Raw genomic sequence first — 24,598 nt, forward strand, 5'->3', positions numbered from 1 at the left:
TGTTTTTTTACAGTTTCTTAAAAGGAATGGTATTAGTGAAAGGTAGACTCCTGTTTACCACCCTGCTAGAATCGGCATAGTTGAGTGCTTCAACAGAGTGATTATGGGAAGCATACAAGCATCTCTTAGTGCTGGAACAGCTACAGTCCCTTTAGAATTTTAAGGGGTAGAGGGCGATTCACAAAGGACAATGTAGCATGGAACTGTACAAGATTATGTGGCAAATGGCCACCTGCTGTTGTGCGTTCAAATTTATGCAAGACACATGAATCCTACATAGCTAACTTTGACAAGAAACATTGCACTAAGTTACCTGATTTGCAGGTTTGAGATTGGGTCAAAATAAAACTTGGTGCAAAGGTAAGAAAAGGAGAGAGCAAATTCGCTACAGCTTTGCAAGTTTTGGACACTTACTTGAAATCTGCATAGCTGAGTGACAATAAACTTTTACAAAAAAAACACAGTTGATGGACAGAATGCAGAACAATGTGTTACATTCACCCCTGTACAAAGATCTGGGCCTAAATCCATCGTTTTTTTGCACTCCACACCACCCTAGGTCAGACAATGGCTATATGCAAATCAACCTTGACCCTGTGCCTCATGGGAACAGTCCAGCCCGAACTACCAAGCCATATCTTTCCTAGACCGGAAACAAGCATTCAAGGACCGGTTTCTGGCTATCAGCCTTCTTCAGCCAGGATAGCTTGACTCCAGTGATGTGGAGAGCCTGGGACTCACGTCTGAGCATACCCAGCCCACTCGGGGTGAAAATTGCAAAAAACACAGTTGATGGACAGAATGCAGAACAATGTCTTACATTCACCCCAGTACAAAGATCTGGGCCTAAATCCATCGTTTTGTTGCACTCCACACCACCCTAGGTCAGACAATGGCTATATGCAAATCAGACTTGACCCTGTGCCTCATGGGAACAGTCCAGCCCAAACTACCAAGCCATGTCTTTCCTAGACCGGAATCAAGCATCCAAGGACCGGTTGTGTGGCAAATGGCCACTTGCTGTTGTGCGTTCAAATTTATGCAAGATACATGAATCCTACATAGCTAACTTTGACAAGAAACATTGCACTAAGTTACCTGATTTGCAGGTTTGAGATTGGGTCAAAATAAAACTTGGTGCAAAGGTAAGAAAAGGTGAGAGCAAATTTGCTTCAGCTTTGCAAGTTTTGGACACTTACTTGAAATCTGCATAGCTGAGTGACAATAAAATTTGGCACCACAGCCGGATGGCTAAATGCAGGGTAAATTGTATAGATACAGAGTGAGTGTCACATAAAGAGAAACCATGTCCCGTGAATTGGTTGTGGGTTGAGGTAACGGATTTAGGAAACGATCACTCTCATCATTCTGATACTTGCACTGGAAATACTATTGCTAAAACAGCACACTCTGCTGAACAACCCTCTTGTAGTGGTATTAAAGTCACACGCACTGGGAGACCAGTGCACATACCAGTAAAATATAGAAGTTACGCCATGTAAAAAAAAATGTACAAAAGAGAGGAATAGTGACATTGGTATTTTATGTGTACATCTTATTGTGTGTGTACATTTCATTGTGCGCATCTTACCCGCCTTATTTCTACTGTTACTATTTCCTTATGTTTAACCCTGTGTCTTTTGTTTTTGTTGACACGTTGTATTCTGTTTATAGTATTACCTTTATTACTTGTTCAATGGAAAGATGGAAGATGTGACATCCCAGCTATGATGCTTCCAGTGACATAGTAACTGGAAGTATACTACATAGTGGGATTCTAGAATAGTAGGAAGACCTCAGTTGGAGTGGATCTTCTACCGTGAGGAGTTGTACCTGCTTGCTCCTGAATAGTGGCTTTACTACACGACTTCAAGCTGTCAACTATCTTCTGTACACTCATTTTCACTGTGATGCATTTGAGAATAATACTGCTTTTCCGTGACTCCTTGGAGGCTAGGAATGCTGTTTAACTGAGGGACACATACACACAGATAGTGATACACTTAACGCCCACGTCTGATCAGTACTGCTTTGCCTGTGGTTTCCTTGATCGTGGTGAGTGCTGGCCTCCGAGTACGGCGCTGCTTCCCGTTGGATCTTTTCACACACTAGCGATATTCTCCAGGGCTCCTCTTCTGCACAGTGCTGCTGCCTGTGACTGTCTGGATAAAGGGATAGCCCCGCCCATCGCAGTAGACAGAGCAGGGATCAACGCGCATGCGCCCCACGCACTCCGGCTCTGACGGGTCTTCAGTGCGGCAGCTGGAAAACCGCAGCGGCAGCTCCGGGGGGAGGCGGTGGGAGACCGGGCAACCTCACCGGGGACGGACAAATGGCGGCCGGTGGAGGTGGGCTACCGCGGGGTAACGCCCTCCCAATCTAGCGGGTGAGCTTGCCACCACCCAGCCCCACCGCCTGCAGGGAGGGGGCGGAATAACAGGACGGAGGCTCCCGCTGGAAGAGCAGCGGCTCCAGCGGCAAAGGCCGGGGCACAGCAGCACTGCCAGTACTATCTGCCAGCAGCGCCCGTGGCAGTACTGCGCGCAGCACTGCAGCCAGTACAGCCCGCCAGCAGCAACTATAAGATCAGCTAGAGCTTCACCCGAGCTGGCATCGGTCTCAAGAGCGGCACCAGTGCCAGCATCAGTACCATCAGCAGGATCGGTACCGCGACCAGGACCAACGACAAGAACAGGACCTATGAATGGACCGGAACCAAAACAGTATCAGTACTGGAACCAGTACATAAGAGCAGAGTCAGTGCCAGCACCAGCATCCGGACTGGAACCAGGACACATATCAGTACATGGATCAGTACGCGCAGGTCAAGCAGTATTAGGACCAGGAAATGTACCAGTACCGAGATAAACAGCGGGAGTGTCATCTGTATCAGTAAAAGGGTCAGGCGCTACGTTCACCCCCGTCAGCTGCAACACTCGGTACCTGCACCAGTGGTGCCCGGGTACCCACTACAGTATCAGTGCCAGCATCCGTATCACCCATGTCAAGGCTGGAGCCAGCCTCCTCTACCGCTTTCTGAGCATCCTTTCAGCAGTGCCGCCCAGCATCCGTACCCCTGGGGTTCTGCCAGGGCAGGCCTCCTCTCTCCGGTACACTGCTACCCCTCCAGCTGCTGGACATATCTGTACCGGACCGGAGGCAGAGCCCAAGCATGGGTAGCGGATCCCGGCAGGAGAGGTGGGAAACACACAAGCAGCTGCCTCTGAAATGAACAGAACACAAAAGGGCAGCCAGTCTTCCTCCGCAGGGGTATGCAGCGCGCGGTGACATTGAGCTGGGCACGCTGAATTTATCGCCTGGGGTTTGTGTTCTTTTTTTCCGTGAAGGGGAGCAGTGTGTTTTTTTTCTCTCTCATGGTGGGAACCATGTAACGGGGGCTCACGATGGGCGATGCTGCAGAGAGCAAGGAGCTGAGGAAAACCTTCATCGTGCCCGCCATCAAACCCTTTGACCACTATGACTTCGCCAGGGCAAAAATCGCCTGCAATGTGGCCTGGCTGCTGGCCAAGGCTTTTGGCACAGGTAGGTGGCGCCTCCCGTCGCTCTCTGCTTTCTCTTTTACAAGGTGTGAGATTTTACTATTGGTTGTGAGGCACGCCCCCGCTAATAGAGGCCTGCACCTGGTACACCATTTATGTTTGGTGACAGCATTATGATCTGACGTCAATGTTGTCCTAGTGGGATTCCACTGTAGGCGTGCATGAGCCCTGTCAGATCTTTAGGATAACCACTTGAGATAAATGTACATACACAATGAATCTAAATGCAAATGATTTACACAGTGGTGCTTGGCTGCTGCCCTTGAAAATCTGAAATGGCTGAAACCCTGAGAGATCAATGCTGTTCCTTATAGCTTCAATGATATGCTGTATCCATAGCATGATTGTCATGTCGTCTGCTTGTGGCTTTGCTACCAATAGCATATAGACTTTCAGCTGCAATTCTATAGTTAAAGAAATATCACATTTGGTTTATGTAGCATATTTCAGAAGTTTATATCATCATTGTTAATGTTAGCTCTGATAATAATTTACTGTAGATTATTTAGTTTGAAGCCAGCAAAATGTGCTGGATGAAGCATATTGGAAGTGGATATCACCAGTGTCCTACTAAATATGTTGACCTACATCGAAATTACTCTAGGGTGGACGATGGTCTTCCACAAAGGCCGCCACATCATGCCATATTTTTAGAATGTTCATTTAATTTTTTTATACATAGATTAAGTCTGAGTGCAAATCATTTACGCAGTCAAGTCATGTCTCTGCCCTTCGTGTAACTAAGTCGAACTTCACCTAGGAGTTTTGATATCATGCTAGGAAATGACCCCTTCCTGTTGTACATTTATATTCATTGGATACAATGCAATTGATTCCTAGTGCTGGTAATAGTGACATTTTGCCTAAATAATGCTTTAACAAGAGATTTGTTTGATATGGTCATTTACAATTCAAATCCTGGCCTAGGTAAAATATAGTAGCACCGCGCTTGGATTTCAGGTCAGTAGTAACATAAAGATTTTGTCATGATGATAGCGAAATAAAACCCAATTTAGAGTTTTAGAGCGTCCTCTCATTTATATTGTAAGCATCGATCTTATGGTATGCATTTCCCCACGTGTTGTTAATTAAACTCGAGGCCCCAGTACTTTGCTAATGAAGGAGTCCAAGTACCACTTCAGAGCTTCATTCATAATTTATTCCTCCAGGCCAGTGTCGTATCACGAGCGATTGGTCTGTGCACCATTGGCGATGAAACCTGGCCTTTCCGCTGCGCGCGTGGTGGCGACAGCCAATAGCGTCTTATTGCATTATTGTAAGATGATGTTTATTGGCAGAGGCGTTATTATAGGTGAATCAAATGCCACTCACGCCTCTGTGCATTGTTGTCACTACACGAGGAGTGAAAAAGGTAAAGTTAACGTTCCTTGTGTCACCAACGTAATATTAAAATGCACGGCCATAATACGTAGTTATAGAAGCGGCAGGATTAAAATCAATGTTTACTGTTGTAATGTAAGGAAAAGGAAGCGAACCATTAGCATTCCGCTGCATCGACGGAATGTTATATCACTACTCACCGGTATGTATCTTTTTCAGTATTAAGCAGTGTGTTGACTTCCTGTCACAGTGTTTGGGAACTATATATGTTAAACGCCGATTATTTCATGGGCCTTGTGCTTCACGCTGATATCTACCACAAAAGCAGGCCGCCCCTCGGTGACGTAGAAGCCCCCCCCTCGGTGACGTTGAAGCCCCCCGTTGCCTGGATGGGTTCCGCAGTTAGTATTGCAGAGGTTTATGCTGGCAGTGCGTCGCCTTCAGCCTCTGAGTGGCTTCAGTTCGGCTCCGGCGCAGGGCTGCCTGACTGTGACAGGAGCGGGAGGGCGGGAATGCTGCGTTGGGAGATTTCCTGTGATGTCAGCCGTGATTCACGCTCAGGAACTCGGAAATAGACGGGGCTGGGACTCCCTGCTCTGCAGCGGCGGGCATGGGCCGGAGAGGCTTCTGCTGGCTTCCGTGCACACGACCCTGCTCTTTCTAGCTTCTGTGCAGTCTCTCCCCTCTGCCCTCAAAAGTCCGTGCGCTGTCTTTCCCGTTCTTCCAGGATACTGGGCAAAAACCCTTTCCGGCTCCTGTAAGTCTTTCGCACAGAGACGTTTTAAAGCGTGTGCAAAGAGGGCAATTAATTGCCCATGCTCCCGCTTCCAAGACCTCCCACGAGAAAGCGAACTTTATCTTTAATAAACCTTTTGTATTTTTATTTCTCCCTCTAAACATCTTTCTTACATTTCCCTCACTACGTAGTGTCAATTTAAGTTTTTTAGGCCCTCGGGCAAAACATATGTCAATAGTATTTTTGTGACCCTGTTACAGTTTAACATGTAATTCAGTATTGTTTGACATCAAGCCTGCCTGAATTAGCAGGAAATGGGTAATACAATTTAAATGTGTTCCATACAGGGGCGTCCAAAATGTGTCTTGTCCAGGGCCCCCAATATGCTTTACATGAACCACCAAAAGCCTTTTCGTGACACTGCTCTCGCCTGTGCATTGATCTCCCTGACTCCTATGCAGCCTTTACTATCTGCTCTCTCCGGCCCCTCATTGCACTCCTCTGTTCTTCCCAACTCATCTGCACTCTATTTATTCCCCTTGACTCTCTCTTCTCACAGTATCTTATCTGTGCTGAGTATGCTCTCTGGCTCTTGTGCAGTCACTGTCTCACCCCTCCTCTCAATAGCTCCTATGTCGTCTGTTCCCTTTTCTTCACTCTCACTGGCTCCTGTGCAGTCTCTCCGATCTACTCTCACTGATTTCCGTGTAGTCTCTTCTTTCTGTTGCATTCCCACTGGCTCCTAAGTTCTCTCACACCCTTCTCTATTTTCATTTGCTCGTGGGCAGCCTCTTACCTCAGTTTTGTTTTTTGCTGGTTCCTGTAAAGTCTATTCCCTTTGTGCCCCCTCGCCTGCTCCTGGGCAGTCTCTTCCAGTCTTTCTGTTTTCGCTGGCTTCTACTCAGCTTCACATGTAGTATCCCCATCTGCTCTTACTGGAGAGATGTTCTGGCTCCTGTAGAAACTCTTTTTCTGCTCTCAATGGCTCCTGTAGAAGCGTTCTTTCTGCTTTCTCTGGCTCCTGTAGAAACGTTCTTTCTGCTTTCTCTGGCTAATAAAGAGACGTTCTTTCTGCTCTCACTGACTGCTGTAGAGACATTCTTTCTGCTCTCACTGGTCTGGTTCTTGTATAGCTGTTCTTTCTGCTCTTACTGGCTCATGTGCAATCTCTTCCCTTTTCCCCTTCCTGCCCCCCTCACCTCACCCCCTCAGTGGCGTCTTTCTCTCCTTCTATTTTGTATGCCTCTGTGCAGTGTCTCTCATCTGGTCTTAGTGGCTCCTGTGCAGTGTCTCCCCTCTTCTCTCACTGACTTTGAGGACGTCCTATTCTCGTGCTCTGATCTCACTCTGAAACCCGAGGCTCAGTAGTCTTACCATTATATTACAGTTACCATCTGATCCTAAGCCTAAACTTACAGTGGGTACAGTTTGTCCCTCTAGAACAGTCACATTATGCAGGAAATATGCTGTGCATCAAACTGTGCAAGAAATGTGCTGTACATCAAAATGTGCAGGAAATGTACCATGCATCAAACTGTGCAGGAAATGTGCTGTGCATCAAAATGTGCAGGAAATGTACCATGCATCAAACTGTGCAGGAAATGTGCTGTGCATCAAAATGTGCAGGAAATGTACCATGCATCAAACTGTGCAGGAAATGTGCTGTGCATCAAATTGCAGGAAATGTGGAGGGCATCAAACTGTGCATGAAATGCACTATGCATCAAACTGTGCATGAAATGTGCTGTGCATCAAACTGTGCAGGAAATGTTGCGTGCATCCGAAGGTTCAGTGCATCTGTTTTTGTCGCCCTTGTTTTTAAGGAAAGGAGAATAACGAAAAGTGCGTGACATGATTACAGTCAAACTAGCAAACATGGTTGAAATATTTTAACTCACTAAAATAGCAAACCTTATTACAAGGTGTTGAAATGGAAGCAAATGAGGTAACCTTCTAACAGTTTATGTTTTGTGAGCAGTTTTCACGTGGTGCTTATGTGCCATTTAGCGATTTCGCCTTCAAATGTCTGTATTTTTTCGCCCGGGGCTAACCATTAATGCAATCCTTCAAGCAAGAGGAATGTGCTGATGGGGCAGAAAGTTCCTGCAACAACTTGCTTCGAGGGATCCAACGAATTACCCGCTCCTTAGAGGCTTGTTTTATTCTACAGAAAATGTGGGCGTTACATTTGTATGGTTACTACCTGATGTTCGTGGCATTTGACTGCAGACCTAAACTCCACTGGAAATGTTTGCTGGAGGGACAAAAATAGGTGTGGACCTACAGGTTTTCACTTGCACGAATGCCTCAAACTCAAGAAAAGAAAAGCGTGATCTGATGAGTATGTGCAAGTCTGATCTGTCTGCGCCTTCCATTAATTAAGCAGCTTTAAGTAAATCTTACCGCTAGGCTGTAAATAGTGCTTTAATGAGGAATCCTATTGCAGCCTTCATTTCCAGCTGAGGTAGGGAGATGTTTGAGAGAACCACAAGGATAGATGCCTGGACTTTTTTTTGTGTTGAGGTCCTTGACAGAGTTGGTTTCCATATTGTGAAGCAATCTGATTACATGCTTTGCCAGGATTTGGAAGACAGAAGGATAAGAGATAGCAATATAGAGAGGAGTTCAGCTTTGGGTGACAATAGCTGAATCCATGCCAGATTCGCAGGTTCACAACCGACTATGTAAATGATTCCCATTTAGAGGTATTATTTGAAAAAAAAATTCCAAGTGGGAATGTATGATGTTACAACGCATGCCTTTACAATGCAGTTTTTACACCGCAACATCCCTTACAACGCATATATTTACATTGCATACCATTATAACAATTTTTTTAAACTACATTTACAACGCATTCCATTACATTGCATTATACCTTTACAAAGCATACCATTACATTCCATTTAAGGTAAGTGTTTGATAATGTAGGGGTAAAAATTACTATTCTAACTCCAGGGGGTCCAACAGTAGGGTAAGTGTTTGATAGTGTATAGGTACTATGCGTTGTAATGACATGCAATGTAATGCCTGCATTGTAGTGACATGCGTTGTAGTGACATGCAATGTAATGGCTGCGTTGTAGTGATATGCGTTGTAAAGGATGTTGCGATGTAATAACTGAGTCGTAAATGTAGTGCGATGTGATGACTGCGTTGTAAAGGTTGTTTCCCCCCAAGTGGGTATCCTGTGAAGTTGACAGGGATCCGTAAAATTGAGAATAAATGGTATACACCATAGCATTTGTCTGTGCAAACGGTAGTAAAATATTTTGTGCTTTGAGTCATATTTTGGGTGAGGTGACAGACACTATACCAATATCAAAACGAAATCTGGCGTAAGGCACTTTGAGCATTACTTTCTAACTTTCCACACTTTTGCCCAGTCCTGCACATATCTATTCCATGTCAAAGTTTCAGAATAACGTGTGTTATTGCTATCGATTTCAGCAAGGCGTGAAGAGCCGTAAAACGACTCTAGTCACAGAGAGACATCATTGTAACACATGAGTATGCATGGCTGTGGGTGAGTGTCACACAAACTGCAACAGCCTTAACTTATGAGGAGAAACATTTGCTGCACCATGTTTGAAACCTCTTTGATCCTCACACGCGTCACTCAGCACCTCCAAAATAGGCCAAAATTTGTCCAGCACCCTAACAACCATGTTCTCTGCAAGGGTCCCAGGGCGCCAAAGCAAATCAGAAGTCTATGTGGCCTTGTCAGGAGTAGGGGGGCACTATGTAAATGCTAAACTACTATACACTACATTGAGTTACAGCATTGCCGATACTGAGAAATAAATATTTCCTGTATTCTCGTATACCGTGAATAGGACTATAGGCGACCCTGCATGTACTATGCCTGCTACCAATAGCCCGAAAGCAAACCCTGTGATCTTAGGCACACAGCTTATTTTATGCCTTTCGTATATTTACCGAACACCAAGTAGTGTGAATGTAACATTAGCCTTACAACTGGTAAAAAGTCTAGAATCATTAGATCAAGAGGGTACAGCGTACCAACAACCAATAGCCTGACAATTGATATTGTGCCTGTAAACATGAAGGCATTTAACCTGGCACAGCGTACCAGCCCTTTACACCCTACTCAGCAGGTACTGTACCCATAAACTTAAATACATATTAGGTACTTCTTATTTGTAATCGCTCGCCTGCAGCGGTTATTAACCGCATCGCTGCGGCGGTTATTTTCGGGCTACGCGGCTTTTTTCTAAAAGCCGCGTTAGATGACGAGCTCAGCTCGTAATCCGCACACGCCCCCGTGGCTGATGACGAGCTGAGCTCGTCATCAGCATCGAAGGGGTTAAGTCTATAATCATTATATCCTGAGCAGACATTACACCTGTGGCTATCATCTGAAATGCGACCCCTGACCACACTGCGCAAACACTCGCTGAGTTCTGGGGATCGTTCTCCTCTTCACTCCCTTACTCACTTCCAGCCTGGTCTACAGACTTGTTTCCCTGATAGGTGAGGCAGTGTCGTTGCTAGGGAGAGAGAGGCAGAGGAGAGGTGCTCCTACTTCCTCACTCCCTTTTCTTCCTTCTGGCCAAGGGATTTATGTTGCCAGGCTCCAGCTGCTGATTATATCCTCTTCCAGTTGTTGGGACTATCAGGGGGTGCATACACTGTCATGGGAGGTGGGAAGAAAGCCAGAGATCCTTGGGGACCCCTGTTAGCAAACATGTGGTCTCTCGGTTGGTTTGCTGTCCCTCTGCGTCACCTAGTTACAAAATAGGCTAATGAGAGTGGAAGCCACATAGATTGCCATACTTTATTAAATATAGGCATTGAAGTGTTATAACACATAATTGTTCATCCAAAATTGTATTTGGCACATTTCACATTGCTTGTAGCCATGGAACAAAAAACATGGCAGCACAGAGACCAATTTACTGTCACCCACTTTTCTGACTAGTGTTAGTAAATGTTTCACTTTATAGAAAATTCCCAATATTCCTTTTTGCTACTCTCTGCATGACATTTGTACCTCGTTCCCTGATGGCAATGACCATACTGGCCTAGGAATTGCCGAGGCTGTGAATCCAGTTATCCTCAACTTCTAGCACATTTTTCTGGGGAGGACAATGTACACAGCACACTCTTGTGAGTCACAAAAGTAAAAGCAGGCCATTTAGTGTCCTAGTGAAAGCTTTCTTCATATACGAGTTCCCGGAGACAAACGTTTCTGCTTCGTATGTCATTTTTGCAGTTTTTTCTCTGGATCACAGTAGTCAACATGCATTGGCAAAGCCCACTGGTCTGGCATTGGTTGCCAGTCTTTTGGCTTCATCATTTTTTCGTTTGCTTTTTTGGGTTTTGTGAAACGTTTTAGATGTTGGATTTGCCGAATACTCACCAAAATAAAAGACTGTCTACAAGCAAAATATTGTTTTGGTCTCAAAAACCACATATTGGGCTAGGAGTCCCTAACACTGAAAGGTACTACTTTCCGGATTTGCTCCTTGTGAAAGAGCAGAACAGTGTCACTCACAGGGAAGGTCGCCAGTAGCTGAAGTGGGTTGGCCCATAGCCCAATGCTGTACTCTGTATTGGGCGGAACAGAAATGTGAATGACAACAACAGACCAATGGATGAAGAGGGTTGGCTGAAAACCACTATACGTAGGCATATTAAAGATCTAATATTAGGAGAATCAAAAGGTCTAACTCCGGACCTTAAAATTTAGAGAGGTGCATTGCCAGATGTACTTCTGAACTCTGCCTCTAAGGAAGTTATGAGTGAAACGCAGAGGAGTCCTTGGTCCCTTGTCAGAGGGGGAGGTCTCATCATCTCAAGGAAGAGGGCCTGATGTTTAGTTAGGGTGGTGATGGTCATCTGCCAAAAAGAAGCCGATGTTCCTTCCACCCATATAACAGTATGTACACATCTGTATACTCTAAATAGGGTGTACAAGACATCTGTTGCTTTTTGTTGGAAATCCCACATCTGCCAGATTCTCAATCCTGACCAAACCCTCAAAGCCCTCTAGCAGGCAATGATTCTATTTAAGATTTTTCTCCCACCCTACTTGGGGAATTTCAGAAATCCTTTTTGCGCAGAGACAACTTCCATCATTGAATCAGGATTACAGGACTTTTTAAGATCTGACAGAGAGGCATTTTGCCTCCTTCTTCAATGAGTCAATATTTACTGCTCCCACGAGCTCCCTGAACTCCTTGATTGTTGCCCCTAGGTGCTTGGTTAGCAATGCATTGTTGTAGTGCGGGGGTCTGTCTGTCATATTTCGTCCCCCTCTTGTGGCTATTGATCTTGACTGAATAGTCACTGTAATCCGAGTATTTCCAGTTGCTCTTTATTATATTCTTTTTGATGAGGAACAAAGATGCTGTTAAACGAATCCATGATATATGAATTATGGAAGTGCTCTTACTTTTCGGTTGAATCAGTCAGTCCACCTTCCACTCATAGTTGCTAGATTCCATACTTCGGATTGATTGTTGCTCACAAAAAAAACGGCTGCCGTACGTCTGTTTTACATGGGGTCGGGTAAAAGTAATCAACATATATGGTTGCGTTTTTACAAAATTGTGTGGGACATGCATACAACCAAGATGGCGCATATGTTGTCTTTTAGTATGAGGAAGTTAGGGAACCTGTTCCAGATGCAGCCAAGTGTCCTTCCACGACATCAAAGGCAACCCCTTCTGCTTTGAGTAGAGACAGCGCCTGAGTGAAATCTTCGAGTCTTCCACGCGGGCACCTGTAACACACATGGAGTAACATCTTTTGTAATATACTACTTTAGACGACCCTTAAGAGCATGTAAATACCAGTTGTTACTGTTATTAAATGTATTTATTCAATTTACCCACCTCAAAAGGATATATCATTCCTATGGGCTTCAAAGCCCATAGGAATGAATGGGCATTACCGATTCGGTATTTACCGAATCGGTTAATACCGAATTCTTCCGAATCGGTATTCCAGCACATTTGGAATACCTACATGTCCACCCCTTAGATTTACCGATTTTTAATTACCGAATCGGTAAAATTCGGTAATTAAAAATCGGTAAATCTATTTCACCTACATCTGGCCCATAATGCTGACTCTACCTTCTCAGGATTCGAACTTGTGACTTCCAGAACACCTATCTGACATGGGTGGGCTTTGAGATCACTGAGGCTGAGCCATCCTGCCAAGTTACTGTTGTGCCGAATTAACCGCATTGGGCTGGCGCTCCAGAAACCTTCAGCTGACGCGGGATTAGTGATACTTCCCACCGTTACACTGACTATTCTTCGGGAATGAATACAGGAAGTGAAAACCTGCACATACCCTGTGGCAAATGGGGTGCAGAGATTGCAAACATCTCCTTCCAACCCAGATTGCCATAGGACTGACACTAGTCCTGCTTTTGTTTCAGTAGTTTCTTGGCCTTTCAGGAACGTCATCTCTGTGTTTGACACTGTGGCATCAAAACTTTAATGGCTGCACGGACAGCTGAATGTGTGCCCTAGGTTGCTGGTGATGGTCACTGGCACTTGTTTTTGGGGACTCAGAGCTATTTATCGTCATCAATCTTCCTTCTATAGCGAGACCGAGACAGGCAGAAGATTGGAAAATAAGGAGGAAGGACGGGTAGGATAACAGTGACACAATTTGAAAACAGGGACGAAAAGGAACCTTTAAGAGTTAGATATAGAGAGAGGAAATGTAGGGTGGAGGAAGAAAGAGGTATGAAGTGAAATCAAGACTATGCATCCTTGGTATGTAGCAACCGTGGCATTCAGCAGCGCTTCAATCAGGCTACTAGTAAAACTTAGGGCCTCTGCATACATACTTTTTACACATTAAGTACTGTACAGAACATGCACCCTGGTTCAATTTTACATGGATGGCAGAGTCTGAAGAACTGTGAGGCAACCTGAAAATGAAAATAGCATACGGTTAGGTAGTGACAGCGATTTACCTGCCCTGAGAGAAGCGACGGAGCTAACCAAATCCTACATCCCGGCATATAACAGGCACATCCCCACATTGAAAAGACTAGTTATCACAGGACTAGGGAGTCACCCCATGCGATCATCAATGACCAGGCCACCAGCTCTCCTCATCAATATCCCCCTGTCCTCCTCCCCTCAAGATACTACTAACTTTAGATAGACCAATTGCATGCTCGTAAACTCCAGACCGGGAACCAAGTATGCAACAGAACTAGCAGAAACAATCATTAATCACAACATTGATATTGCATTCTTTACGGAGACTTGGCTAGGTGACTCCTCCTACCCGATCTTGGACATGCTAGTCCCACCAGGGTTCTCAATCATCAGGAAAAACAGGAAGGACCACCACGGTGGAGGCATCCCCATTATACTTAAGAGCAACATCAAAACGGTTGAAACGGACACCTTCTTCTACAGTTCATTCGAACATATCAGCACCGCCATAAGGCTGAATGGCAATTTAAAAATGAACTGTCATCTCCTATACCACTCATCGGGTAACACACTATCATTAGGCAAACACCTCGCAGACATGATAGCACATTGCTCACTCTCACACACCAACAACATCTTCCTAGGTGACTTTAACCTTCACTGGGACGATAAAACCAACACCCTGATCCAATCCCTAAACGACCTATCACTCAGCAACAATCTGTCTCAGCATTGCAAAGGTCAAACCCAGATTAAAGGCTTAAGCCTGGACGCCATCATAGGTCAGGATGAAACTTCAACCATTGACTGCATCCTCTCTGTCGACTGGTCGGACCACCACATCATGATATTTTACATCAATAAAGTATCTCCCCTCCCAATGCATAAGCAAAAAACCTTCCACTGGAAGAGAAACTTCAGGCAAGTTCCTCTACAAGACCTTGAAGATGGAAGGGGTAGTAGAGAAACCATTCTATCAAAGAACCTCACAACAATGAACTCATCACCCATTACAACTCAACAATGTCCTTTATCATGGACCAAGTAGCCCCTCTGAAACTGAAAAAGGTGAGAAACATTACCTCAAGATCCTGGTTCAATAAAGAGCTCAACACTAAAAGAAGCCAGCTCAGAGCAGCTGAAAGACTCTGGTGAAGAAATCCATCCACAACCCACCTGGAACATATCAGAGGGGAACACAGAAAATATATTATAGCACATCTCAAATGTAAAGGCCTCCTTCTTCTGCAACGCTCAAGATAAGGCCAAAAAATGCCCAAAAGAAGTCTTTGACATCATCAATCAACAAACCTCTAAACCAGCCCAAAAAAACCCTAAGACATCCAAAGAACGGAGTGAAAAATTTGCCTCCTTCTTCAATGATAAAATCACGAAGATCAAGCACTCCCTCAATCTCAACCAGCCGCACAACGGGGATGCCCGTTTAAAAAATGAAGATAGCCCCTGTTCTCACTCAAAGACCCCCATAGCAATGAGCACACCACAGGACAACATCGAGCACATTCCATCCCCAGGGTCCCATATAAACCAGAGAAGCTGGAAGGTTTTCAACTCACTCACGAAGGCGGATATATCTTCTCTGCTAGCTACGTCCATACACTCCTCCCACCTTGTGGATGCCCTCCCAGCCTCTCTAGCCACAAAACGAAATCATGCTCTTACTCTGCTATGGACCAAGATAATAAACAGCCCCCTGAAAACTGGAGTGATGCTTGACTGTCACAAACTCGGTCAAATCAGACCAATAATAAAAAAAAACGGGCGCGAATCAGAACGACCTCAATAACTTCAGACCAGTCTCCAATCTCCCCCTCCTAGCCAAAACTCTGAAGAGATGTGTTCTCGCGCAACTTAACCATCACATAGAAAACAATATTCTGGACCCTCAGTATTCTCGCGCAACTTAACCATCACATAGAAAACAATAATCTGGACCCTCAGTGATCCCGCACATCTTAACCATCACATCGAAAACAATAATCTCCTGGACCCTCACCAATCGGGCTTCAGATAGGGATGCAACTCGGAAACAGCCATCCTAAACATAAAAGACGACTTGCATAAATCCCTGGATAAGGACCAATGCTGCCTACTCATTCTCCTAGACCTATCTGCGGCCTTCGACACAGTCGATCACAAGCTTCACCTGGATTCCGCCAAAAATGAATTGGTGCGGACGGGGTGTAAGGGGGGTCCTGCGCTGGTTGTGTGACCTCTGACACAACAGCAATACCACGGGGGGTCCCCAAAGGCTCTGTCCTCTCACCAAAACTATTCAATATCTACATGGAATCTCTCACCCCCATCCTCAACCAAGCCAAAATCTCCATCCATTTATATACAGATGACTCCCAGCTATTCATGGAAATATCCTCGCTAGAAGACATCCACCGTTTGAATGGCGCTCACAATGAAGTCCAACACTGGTTATCTCACAATCACCTAAAGCTCAACCAAGATAAGACAGAAATTCTACTTGTATCAAAGACAGAGCAGCCCCCCTGATGCAAGAATGGATTAACCCCATAGACGCTCTCAACTGAATTCTATCACTAGCTGACTCCGTAAAATTTCTAGGCATCACTCTGGACTCCAAACTAACCATGAAAGATCATATAAAGAATGGTGCGAAGGGTACCTTCGACAACCTTAAGCTCCTGAGCAAAATCAAACCCTACTTTCTCTAGATTAGACTACAGGAATGCCACCCTGACAGGCACAGCCAAAGCCCTCCTCGGGCCCATCAGAACCACTCTCATCGCAACAACCAGATTGGTCACAGGAATCAAAATATGTGACCACATCACCCCGCCCTGAAAGTACTAAAATCGCTCTCGATTGAAGCTCGCTGCAGCTTCAGAACAACCCTTCTCACCCACAAAGACCTACACATTGGAAAACCAACCAACCTCGCCTCTATGCTCAAAAGGGCAAACCTCAGAAGCTCAAACACCATGCTCCTTTTCCCACCCAAAGTCCACAATCGAATTTGTTTGGCTCGCTCCTTCTCAAGCAACCCAACGCCCCTAAAATCTGGAATTCCTTACCAATAAACATAAGGACAAATCCCTCCTTCTCATGCTTCAAGAGTCAGTTAAAGGCTCTCCTCCTCAACCGACAATTCAACTAGTGGCTAATCATTCACCCACCCTCTGCTCTCCCTGGCCCCACATACTTTCTCCTCTGCTATGTGCATCCAATGTTGGGACTTGATCTAGCTCTCTTGATGTGATTAGACTTGTTATCTTGATGTAAACATTCACTGATGTAAAGCGCTCTGATACGCTTGGATTTCGCCAACGCTATATAAAACTCTAAAATAAATGCATTAATTGCAGGAAGAGATGAGCTGGAAGAGAGTCAAGTAAGTGATGGGGAGCACGGGTAGCCGGGAATGAAACACACATGGAGCTTATTGGGGACAATGAGGTGAACATGAGAGGAGGTGGGTGACAAAGGGGAGATATATTTTGGATGTGGTGCAGGGAGGAGCTGGTGAGGAGATGGGTGTTGAGGTGAAGATGAAAAGGGGGTTGGGCAGCATTATCAATTAAGGGTAAATAAGGGACTGTAGGTTTTGAGGGCGGGACACGGCGTCAACATTTTGACTTCAAGGTAAGACCAAAGGCACCATGGTTTCGCTTCTGCTACCTCAGATAGTTTGGTGAACTGACACCCTTGTGAGGGCTCTTCAGTGTCTACTGAAGGCCAGGACAATGCAATGCCATAAGTGAAAGAGCAGGGATGGGTGGGCATCATTCCTTGGTGCAGAGCAGAGAAAGCATAATGAGGGGTCTTTCGCCGTGCCACCATGGAAAAGGCAACCACTTCGGGAGCACAAGCAACACAGATTAGTGTTCACCATAACTGCATAGAATCCATTGTGTCCTGCTCACAGAAGACCATCTTCTTCACTACGCAATAAGGCCTCTAGAGTACCATTTTTTGTTTTGATGGTTGCACGTATTAGTGCCACTTTTCTAAATTTGTCTGCAACCCATAAAGAATGCTAGCTGTAGCAGGCTTGTTCATTTGAGCTCTTAGTCATATGGGCTAATTCAGTTTTATTTGTGGCGTAAATAGACCCGTCATGGGAAATGGATGCATATACTGCAAATAGATTGGAGTGAGGTGTTTATATGAATTTGTAGACAGCTACTGAAGTTAGATGACATCACAAGGAAGGAATGGGGATTAGATGTGGAACCACTGATGTTAGTGGATTATCTTTGAAAGTGTTTTTCCTCACATGTTACATGATGAATTTAAGCGTTTGATGCCATTACAGATGTACATTTCATTGCAAACCTGTCAGAAAGAAGAGTCCCTTTGCTTTGCTTTTTACAAGGCATTTTGTTTAGTTTTTCACACAATTCTGTGAAATTAAAAGTATAAGTAGCATGCTTTCACTGCTGATACTTGTCGTTGAATGACAGTAGAAACCTACATTTGTTTTCCTACAATTAGTTTGTGCATAAACTAAAAAACAGTTTACCTAAACATTGTTACTTTTGTTGTAATAGCAATTGTAGCAAAATGCCATCACAAGAGACACCATGCATTTCTTATATAAGAGCAAAACAACAACTATTCAAATTCTTAGCATCGTGAACCACAAGGGCCCTGTTTCGAAGTTTCACGGTAAAACGGAAGAAGACCCCTGAAGCAAAACTTACAGCAATGTTGGGTATTTTCACTGTGTTTGGTGTTTCATGAACGAAATTGAGGCTACACGCCCTGTAACATTGCTTCCACAGGCTTTTGCAAATTGACCATCTACTTTTAAATGGTTAGTAAGGGGGATGGTTTGACCGTACATGTATGAGGGTTTATTGCTTCACTGATGCAATAAAACCACACCACCATGCACATCGGTCCTATTGCTAAAAGTTAAATGTACACGAATGGGAAATTTAGAGTAATTGGTATTAGGGTTGTGCAAACTTTGTTTAATTTGCTTTTCTGTAATTATGCAGAATTTCTGGAAATTTGCATAAAATTATTAGGCATAATTATACAAAATGCAGATCTGGCATTTAGCACTATATTTTAGTGTGAAATGCATTAATTTCATGCTAGAAAAAAAATAGCATCGTTAACACAAGTGCCGCGAACAACATCTGTTTGCGGTCAGGTTGTTTGCGCTGTTCCAGTGCTATCATTTTGCAATATGGTGTAATGGCATCATTTTAGAGATTTTGCATAAGAAATGTAGCCCGAAATTAAAAAAAATACGTTAATTACTCCAGTTTAATTGAAAATTCACCTGGGCCTAATTGAAATATGTTTTTAATTTTTCTTTCGATCCTCCAAGCAATCAATGTGTCTGGGCACTCCCTCAGCCCATGCTCCCACCCATATAAATATCTATGTATCTATATTCATTCTCTCTCTCTCTCTCTCTCTTCTCTCTCTCGCTCTCTCTCTCTCTTTTCGAACATCCATTCACCAGTGTGCCAAAGAAATGCATGGCTGTGCACCTTGTCTTTATGGACGTGGTACCAGATTATCATTGTCAGAATATTGACTGACATAATTATCATGCCCAAAATATTGTCTACAAAAATATCCCTATTGGTGTTAAGAATTGCAATCTGCACTCAGTAGGGCAGTCAATATTTTTGTGACTGATATTTAGGACACAATATTTATGTCAAATCATATTTTTGTTCACAGTACTGTGCCATACAGCCCTCCGTATGTGTCTCATTATGTATTAGTGCGTCTCTGTACATGCGTGGGTGCCTTTTTGGGTGTTGTGTTCTATGACAGTGAGACTGTTGATCAATTTACTTTTGTGTCTGTAAGTGTGTTATCTATGCATGGAGGTTGGTCTGTGTACATGTATGTCTTTACGTGTATGTGTGCCTTTTGGTCAGTCTACATGGCCACCTGTATTTGGGTTTGCCTGGATGTCTGTTTGCACTTTTGCTCTAAAAGTATGCAGAAAAATGCTCGTGTCTATATACATGGATGTATGTGTGCATGTGTACTGTCTTGGTAGTTCCGCTGCACAAAAGACACATTTTGTTGATTTTGTCAATGGTTGTTACAATTGGATAGCTACAATTTAATTTGCCCCTTCATTTTTCTTCCTGGCTTATCACGAGACTCACGTAGGCTACAGTTATATACATTTTTACATAAGGCTTGCTGAAAACACGCAAGCTGAATTTAATAATTGAGCATCATACAGCAAACGCCCCAAGAATAGTAAATCTGTCCTTACCTTCATGCTATTGTGGTAGTGGCCGTGCTTTAAATGGGCCGGATCCTACCAGTGCTCAGCACAGGCTGTTGTACAAACCAGGTGCTGAAGTGGGTCCATGTCGGGCCCTCTATTTTGGTCCACGCCCTCAGCGTGAAAAATAATTCTGGCTCTGGTAGTGTATCCCCCATTCCACGCTTTTGATGTAAATTCAAAGAGACTGATTTGTTATGTCTGCTGCCAGGATCAGCAGATGATTGGAAGGTATACCTGATCGTGATCTGAAAGCGCACATGCGGAAAGAAGGGTGGGCCTCGTTGAACCACTTCAGGAAGGGACTCAAGATCTGACTCTTCAACTGATACCTGCAGCAAAGCGCCTGGATACCCCCTGGGGTGATAAACTGCGCTATACAAACACTATTTGATTAATTAATTGATTGGGCAGACCTAAAGTGATACAACTGCTGCCTGGGTCTCTGCTGCCCAGTATTAGCAGCCAGGGCCGGACTGGGAACCAAAACCGGCCCAGGCAAAGTGCTCGAATGCCAGATCCCCCCCCCCCCCTGATTTTGGGGGCTGGAGGTGCCCCGCCGAGCGCTTTGCTAGGGCCGGTTTTCGGCCCATTTTGTTGCAGGGCCCATTTTGCAGGCCCTGTAACAAAATCGGCCCCTAGGGGACCAAAACCGGCCGCCATCCTTGCGGCGCACTGGGGGATTGCCAGGTGCCCGCTATGGCCAGTCCGGGCCTGTTAGCAGCTTCTGGACATTTTTCAAGCCCAAAGTAAATTAAAAATGAAATATTTTCCAAGGGTTTGAATCAAAGTTCCTAATGGAGCATTATCATCACACACAGCAGCCCTGTCCAGCAAGGGGAAGAGAGAATGAGCCGAATATCGGCACATTTTCAGCCAATGAGACTAAAGGGGAGGTCTTAAAACGGGGAATAAAGCATTTTTTAAAACCCCTTCCTTCTTCGCAGTTACTGGGATACAAGGTTCCCGCAACCGATGCAGAGTTCTCTAAAGCGGATGTTTGTATTATATCTCGCTCTTGGCACCGTCACTATGATAAACTCTTTGCTCTAACGTCCTGCTGAAGTGGCTTTGTCAGCACACATGCATCAACATTCCCAGCCTCTCACATTCTGCTCTGTCTCTGACCGGACCATGAACGCCGGGTACTTATTGTCACTGCTGCTTGTCCCTCGTGGAGTTTTTTTTTAGCACATCGAATATTACTGTTTTCTCACTTTTCCTTGGCTGCCAAGACTTTCGGGATAAAACAAAACCTGTGGGATATCTACTGGGATTCATATTTCTGCATAATATTTTCGCGGAAAGTGAAAATTACTGCTCTCTTCGCTGATAAATAAAAGTAACCCAAACAATTTCCTTTAGGCGTTTGTATGCAGTGCGAACATAGAAAGTCTGTAGTACCTAGTCTAGAACGTGAGTCATTTGTGGAAAATACCAGTATTTTTCCCGAAAATGTCAATTTAAGACTTACTACTTCTAATGGCATTGAAAAAACGTTTTTGTATAAACTTAAATGCATTATTGTTAATGGTTTTCAATTATGGTTTTGTGAAAAAATGGTTTATGAACTTGTGCAGGGTTGTATTCTCCTCAATTAGGTCATATCCTTCCATACATAGACCACGCCCCTTTTGATCCCCTCCACCTTTTCCATCCCACTTAAAACACTGGCGTAGTGGATTTTCTGGATTCGATTTTTTAGGTTGAAATAAAAAACTCAGTATTTAGAACTGCAACACTCTTAAATTAGGGCCCGCTACTACCCCTTCAGGTATTGCCCCAGCTTCATCTGGCCCATTCCTTAAGGGTGTCGGCAGTAGGCATCAGAACCAGTCTTCCATTACCGATGCTTTTAGGTGTGAAATCAAACAACGTTCTGCAAAACACGTTTGTGCGAAGGAAACAGAACCTGGATGTAATTTACAATAGATAAAAAGTATCAGGCAGGTTGACATTTGGAGGCCTTTTGTTTTTGCCACTCTTAGTTTTTCTCTTGCTAATCTGTCTTTTATATTGATCGTTGAAGCTTGCAGTGCTATAAATCTTACAGCCAATAAGCGTCTGTCCACTGCAACCAAATTAAATCTTTATATATGCCCCACATGCTAACATAGAAACATGGCTCTGTAATAACTCAGGGATAATATATCGAGCTAAAATGATCCCTGTAAATTATAGATGACCTCCAGTCACCCTTTGTTTTAATTGTATTCCTGAAGTTGTGTGTGGCACCAAGCCCCCATAGTTTAAGAATTAGAATTGCTCGGTGGACTGCCTGTTCCTGTCCAGAGACAGCAGGTAAGAAACAAGCTTTGTTTTCCCACTTCTACTGGGACAGGTGGATTGGGAATTGGTGGAAAGGGACCTGGCTTGTAGAAATGGGCATGTCCACCAGCACTCATTTCTGCACAAGAAGCATGTTGCTTCTAGGTGTTAGAAGAGAATGAATGAACTAGGCTGCATGCCTGATCTGGCCACTTACCGTAATCTCTATATACAAGCACTAAATTTAGGCCCGATGGAAATCCTATAAGGGAGAGAGCATCTGAGAAATGTAGGACCATGATGAGGTAGACTGGGATTTGGATTGTGGCAAAGTAACAAGGTCATTTCCTCCTCGTCTGTCTTCTTCGTCCCAGTCCCTACCAATTGAGGCCGTACACAAGCTTAATTTATTATTACAGAGCCTGAAGGATAACATAAACAGCACGAGGCATCCAATTAAACTGCTCAGTGAATATTTTATTAGAAACAATCAGTTCCTCAGCTTGGAGGTCGACCGCCCTAGCCGTTAGGCCAAATCCTCTCCCCAACCGCGCTTGCGACATGTGAAGTAAAGTCTGTTGGATATTGTCCTCCTTCCTTCAAATGATAATGAATCAAATTCGAGGGAAAAGGTCACATACCAGTACTATGTTTAGAACAACTAATAGTACTGGAACTTAACCATTGAAAAGGGTCTCCAACTACGCAGCATGACATGTGGCCCTTTTGTAGTAACTCTTGATCCGTTTGAGCTAGAGTTTTTTTGATGACATCTGGAAATTATGCAGCAGAAGGTGGATTATGTGGTAAACCCGGAACTATGAAAAAAACAACATTGCTGCACAGTCTGATGATTGCACTGACGCAGCAATGGTGCTTTTGAGTTAGGCTAAAACACGTCTTGAAAGCTACTAGATCTGTTCCATTAGCGCCTACAGTATTTTCAGGCCTGAATCATTTTTTGCGCAAACAAAAGCCCTTATCCAGTTGAAGCCTCTTGGGTTTGGCTAAGTCTTATTTGTCTTCAGAGGTAACACAAGTTTAATGTGGGATTTGTAGTGTTTTCGAGTTTAGCTAAGTCCTTCATGTCTAGCGTCTGCCCGAGTTTAGAGCAAGCTCAAATATGATTTTTGGGGCCTGGCTTCACCAAATTTGGCCCTTCTGATGATTCTCGTTACGATTTTGTTGCTGCTATACATTTCAATTTCAGTGATTCTTAACGGGAGACTAGAGTAGACTTGCTGGAATCAATACCATAAGCTATCTTGTAGCTGTTATTGATAGGTAAGTTGTTCAGCTCCAGGAACTCAACCCACGAATCATACAGCGCGTTGACTTACGAATGTAGGAGATACTAAGAAGGGACTTTTTGTCCCAAAGGAGGTGAAAGTAGGAACACAATCATATTTGAAGGGTCTTTACGGAATTTCATGGAAATGATGTAAGCTGCTTTGGCAGCCATGTTTATGTGCAATTATGAGACTGTTGGTTATTTGTGCTGCAAATTCCTTATTTTACATTGTATTGTATTGTAATTGCATTCATATAGCACTTACTACCCTTGACAAGGCGTTGAAGTGATTTTTGAGTAGCACGCTAGACCAGAACCGATGAAGGATTAGTGTTGAATTAGTATAGTAAAATATGTAAGTCATTTGGAGAAGTGTGGCTCACTGGTTAGAAGCGGCAGACCCTGAAGCAGAGGTCAGGCCCGGGACCAGGGATCAATTCCCCAACGCAGCAGGGTCTTGGGCTCAATGTCCGCGGACTCGATAATTCTCGCCTCAGTGTCTACTCTAATCATGGGTCCCACTCTGCAACTCTGGGCAATAGCTTGCTTAATCTCCACAACGGCCCAAGCAGCGCTTGGATGCCTGGCTTCACCTTGGGGGTGCCCAGGAGGGGGCATCTCACAGGGAAAGCCAGGAAGGGTTCCACACCGGTATACAGCGCCAATATACCTCGAGATGGGGCGGCAGTGCGCTTTACAAGTATACACACATTTACATTTGAGTAGTGGATAGGTTAGTCAGTTATTTGGATTGAGACGAGTAGGGGCAGCATAGAATAGGGAAAAAGGTTTGCATAGCGCTTTTTACCCCAGATGGGGTGGTGAAGCGCTTTTTTTCGCGAGTAGCACGCTACCCCGGAACCCATAAAGGATTAGTTTTGGAAAATTAGTAATGTGAAATATGAAAGTAAATTGAGTGGTGGAGATGTTCTTCAGTTATTGGGATAGAGTAGGGTAGCAGAGGGATAGTGTACGATTTCTTTTTATGCCTTGTAGATATCTGCCACTTTTTGAAAGTCAATACAATTTGTCTTTACAAAAGCAAATTGTTGAGTTGCGCAGACTTCCGCTCTCAATTTAGGCAAGTCAATTTTCTTGCTCTCAAAATAACTCATCGCAGCGACATTTCCATGCAACGCGGGTGTAATCAAAACCAGATTGCTGCTAACGGGAGGAACACACACAGGGTGGGAGTCGATGAGGGGAGGCT

General features: G+C 44.3%; 1 protein-coding gene across 4 annotated transcripts in view; it reads left to right on the top strand.

Moving 5' to 3' along the window:
* The first annotated feature begins 2,226 nt into the window (after positions 1-2,226).
* Positions 2,227-24,598, top strand: part of CAMSAP2 (calmodulin regulated spectrin associated protein family member 2) — a 541,958-nt gene continuing 519,586 nt past the window's right edge. For 2 of the 4 annotated variants that reach the window (XM_086957854.1, XM_086957865.1), the window contains exon 1: positions 2,227-3,543. In XM_086957854.1, coding sequence (XP_086813980.1) covers positions 3,405-3,543 — 139 coding nt within the window. In that variant the 5' untranslated portion in view covers positions 2,227-3,404. The remainder of the gene's footprint in view (positions 3,544-24,598) is intronic. The other 2 variants (XM_086957838.1, XM_086957846.1) reach the window with 1 other exon arrangement.

This window comes from Lissotriton vulgaris, chromosome 1_1, assembly GCF_964263255.1.
Source record: "Lissotriton vulgaris chromosome 1_1, aLisVul1.2, whole genome shotgun sequence".
Classification (NCBI taxonomy): Eukaryota; Metazoa; Chordata; class Amphibia; order Caudata; family Salamandridae; genus Lissotriton; species Lissotriton vulgaris.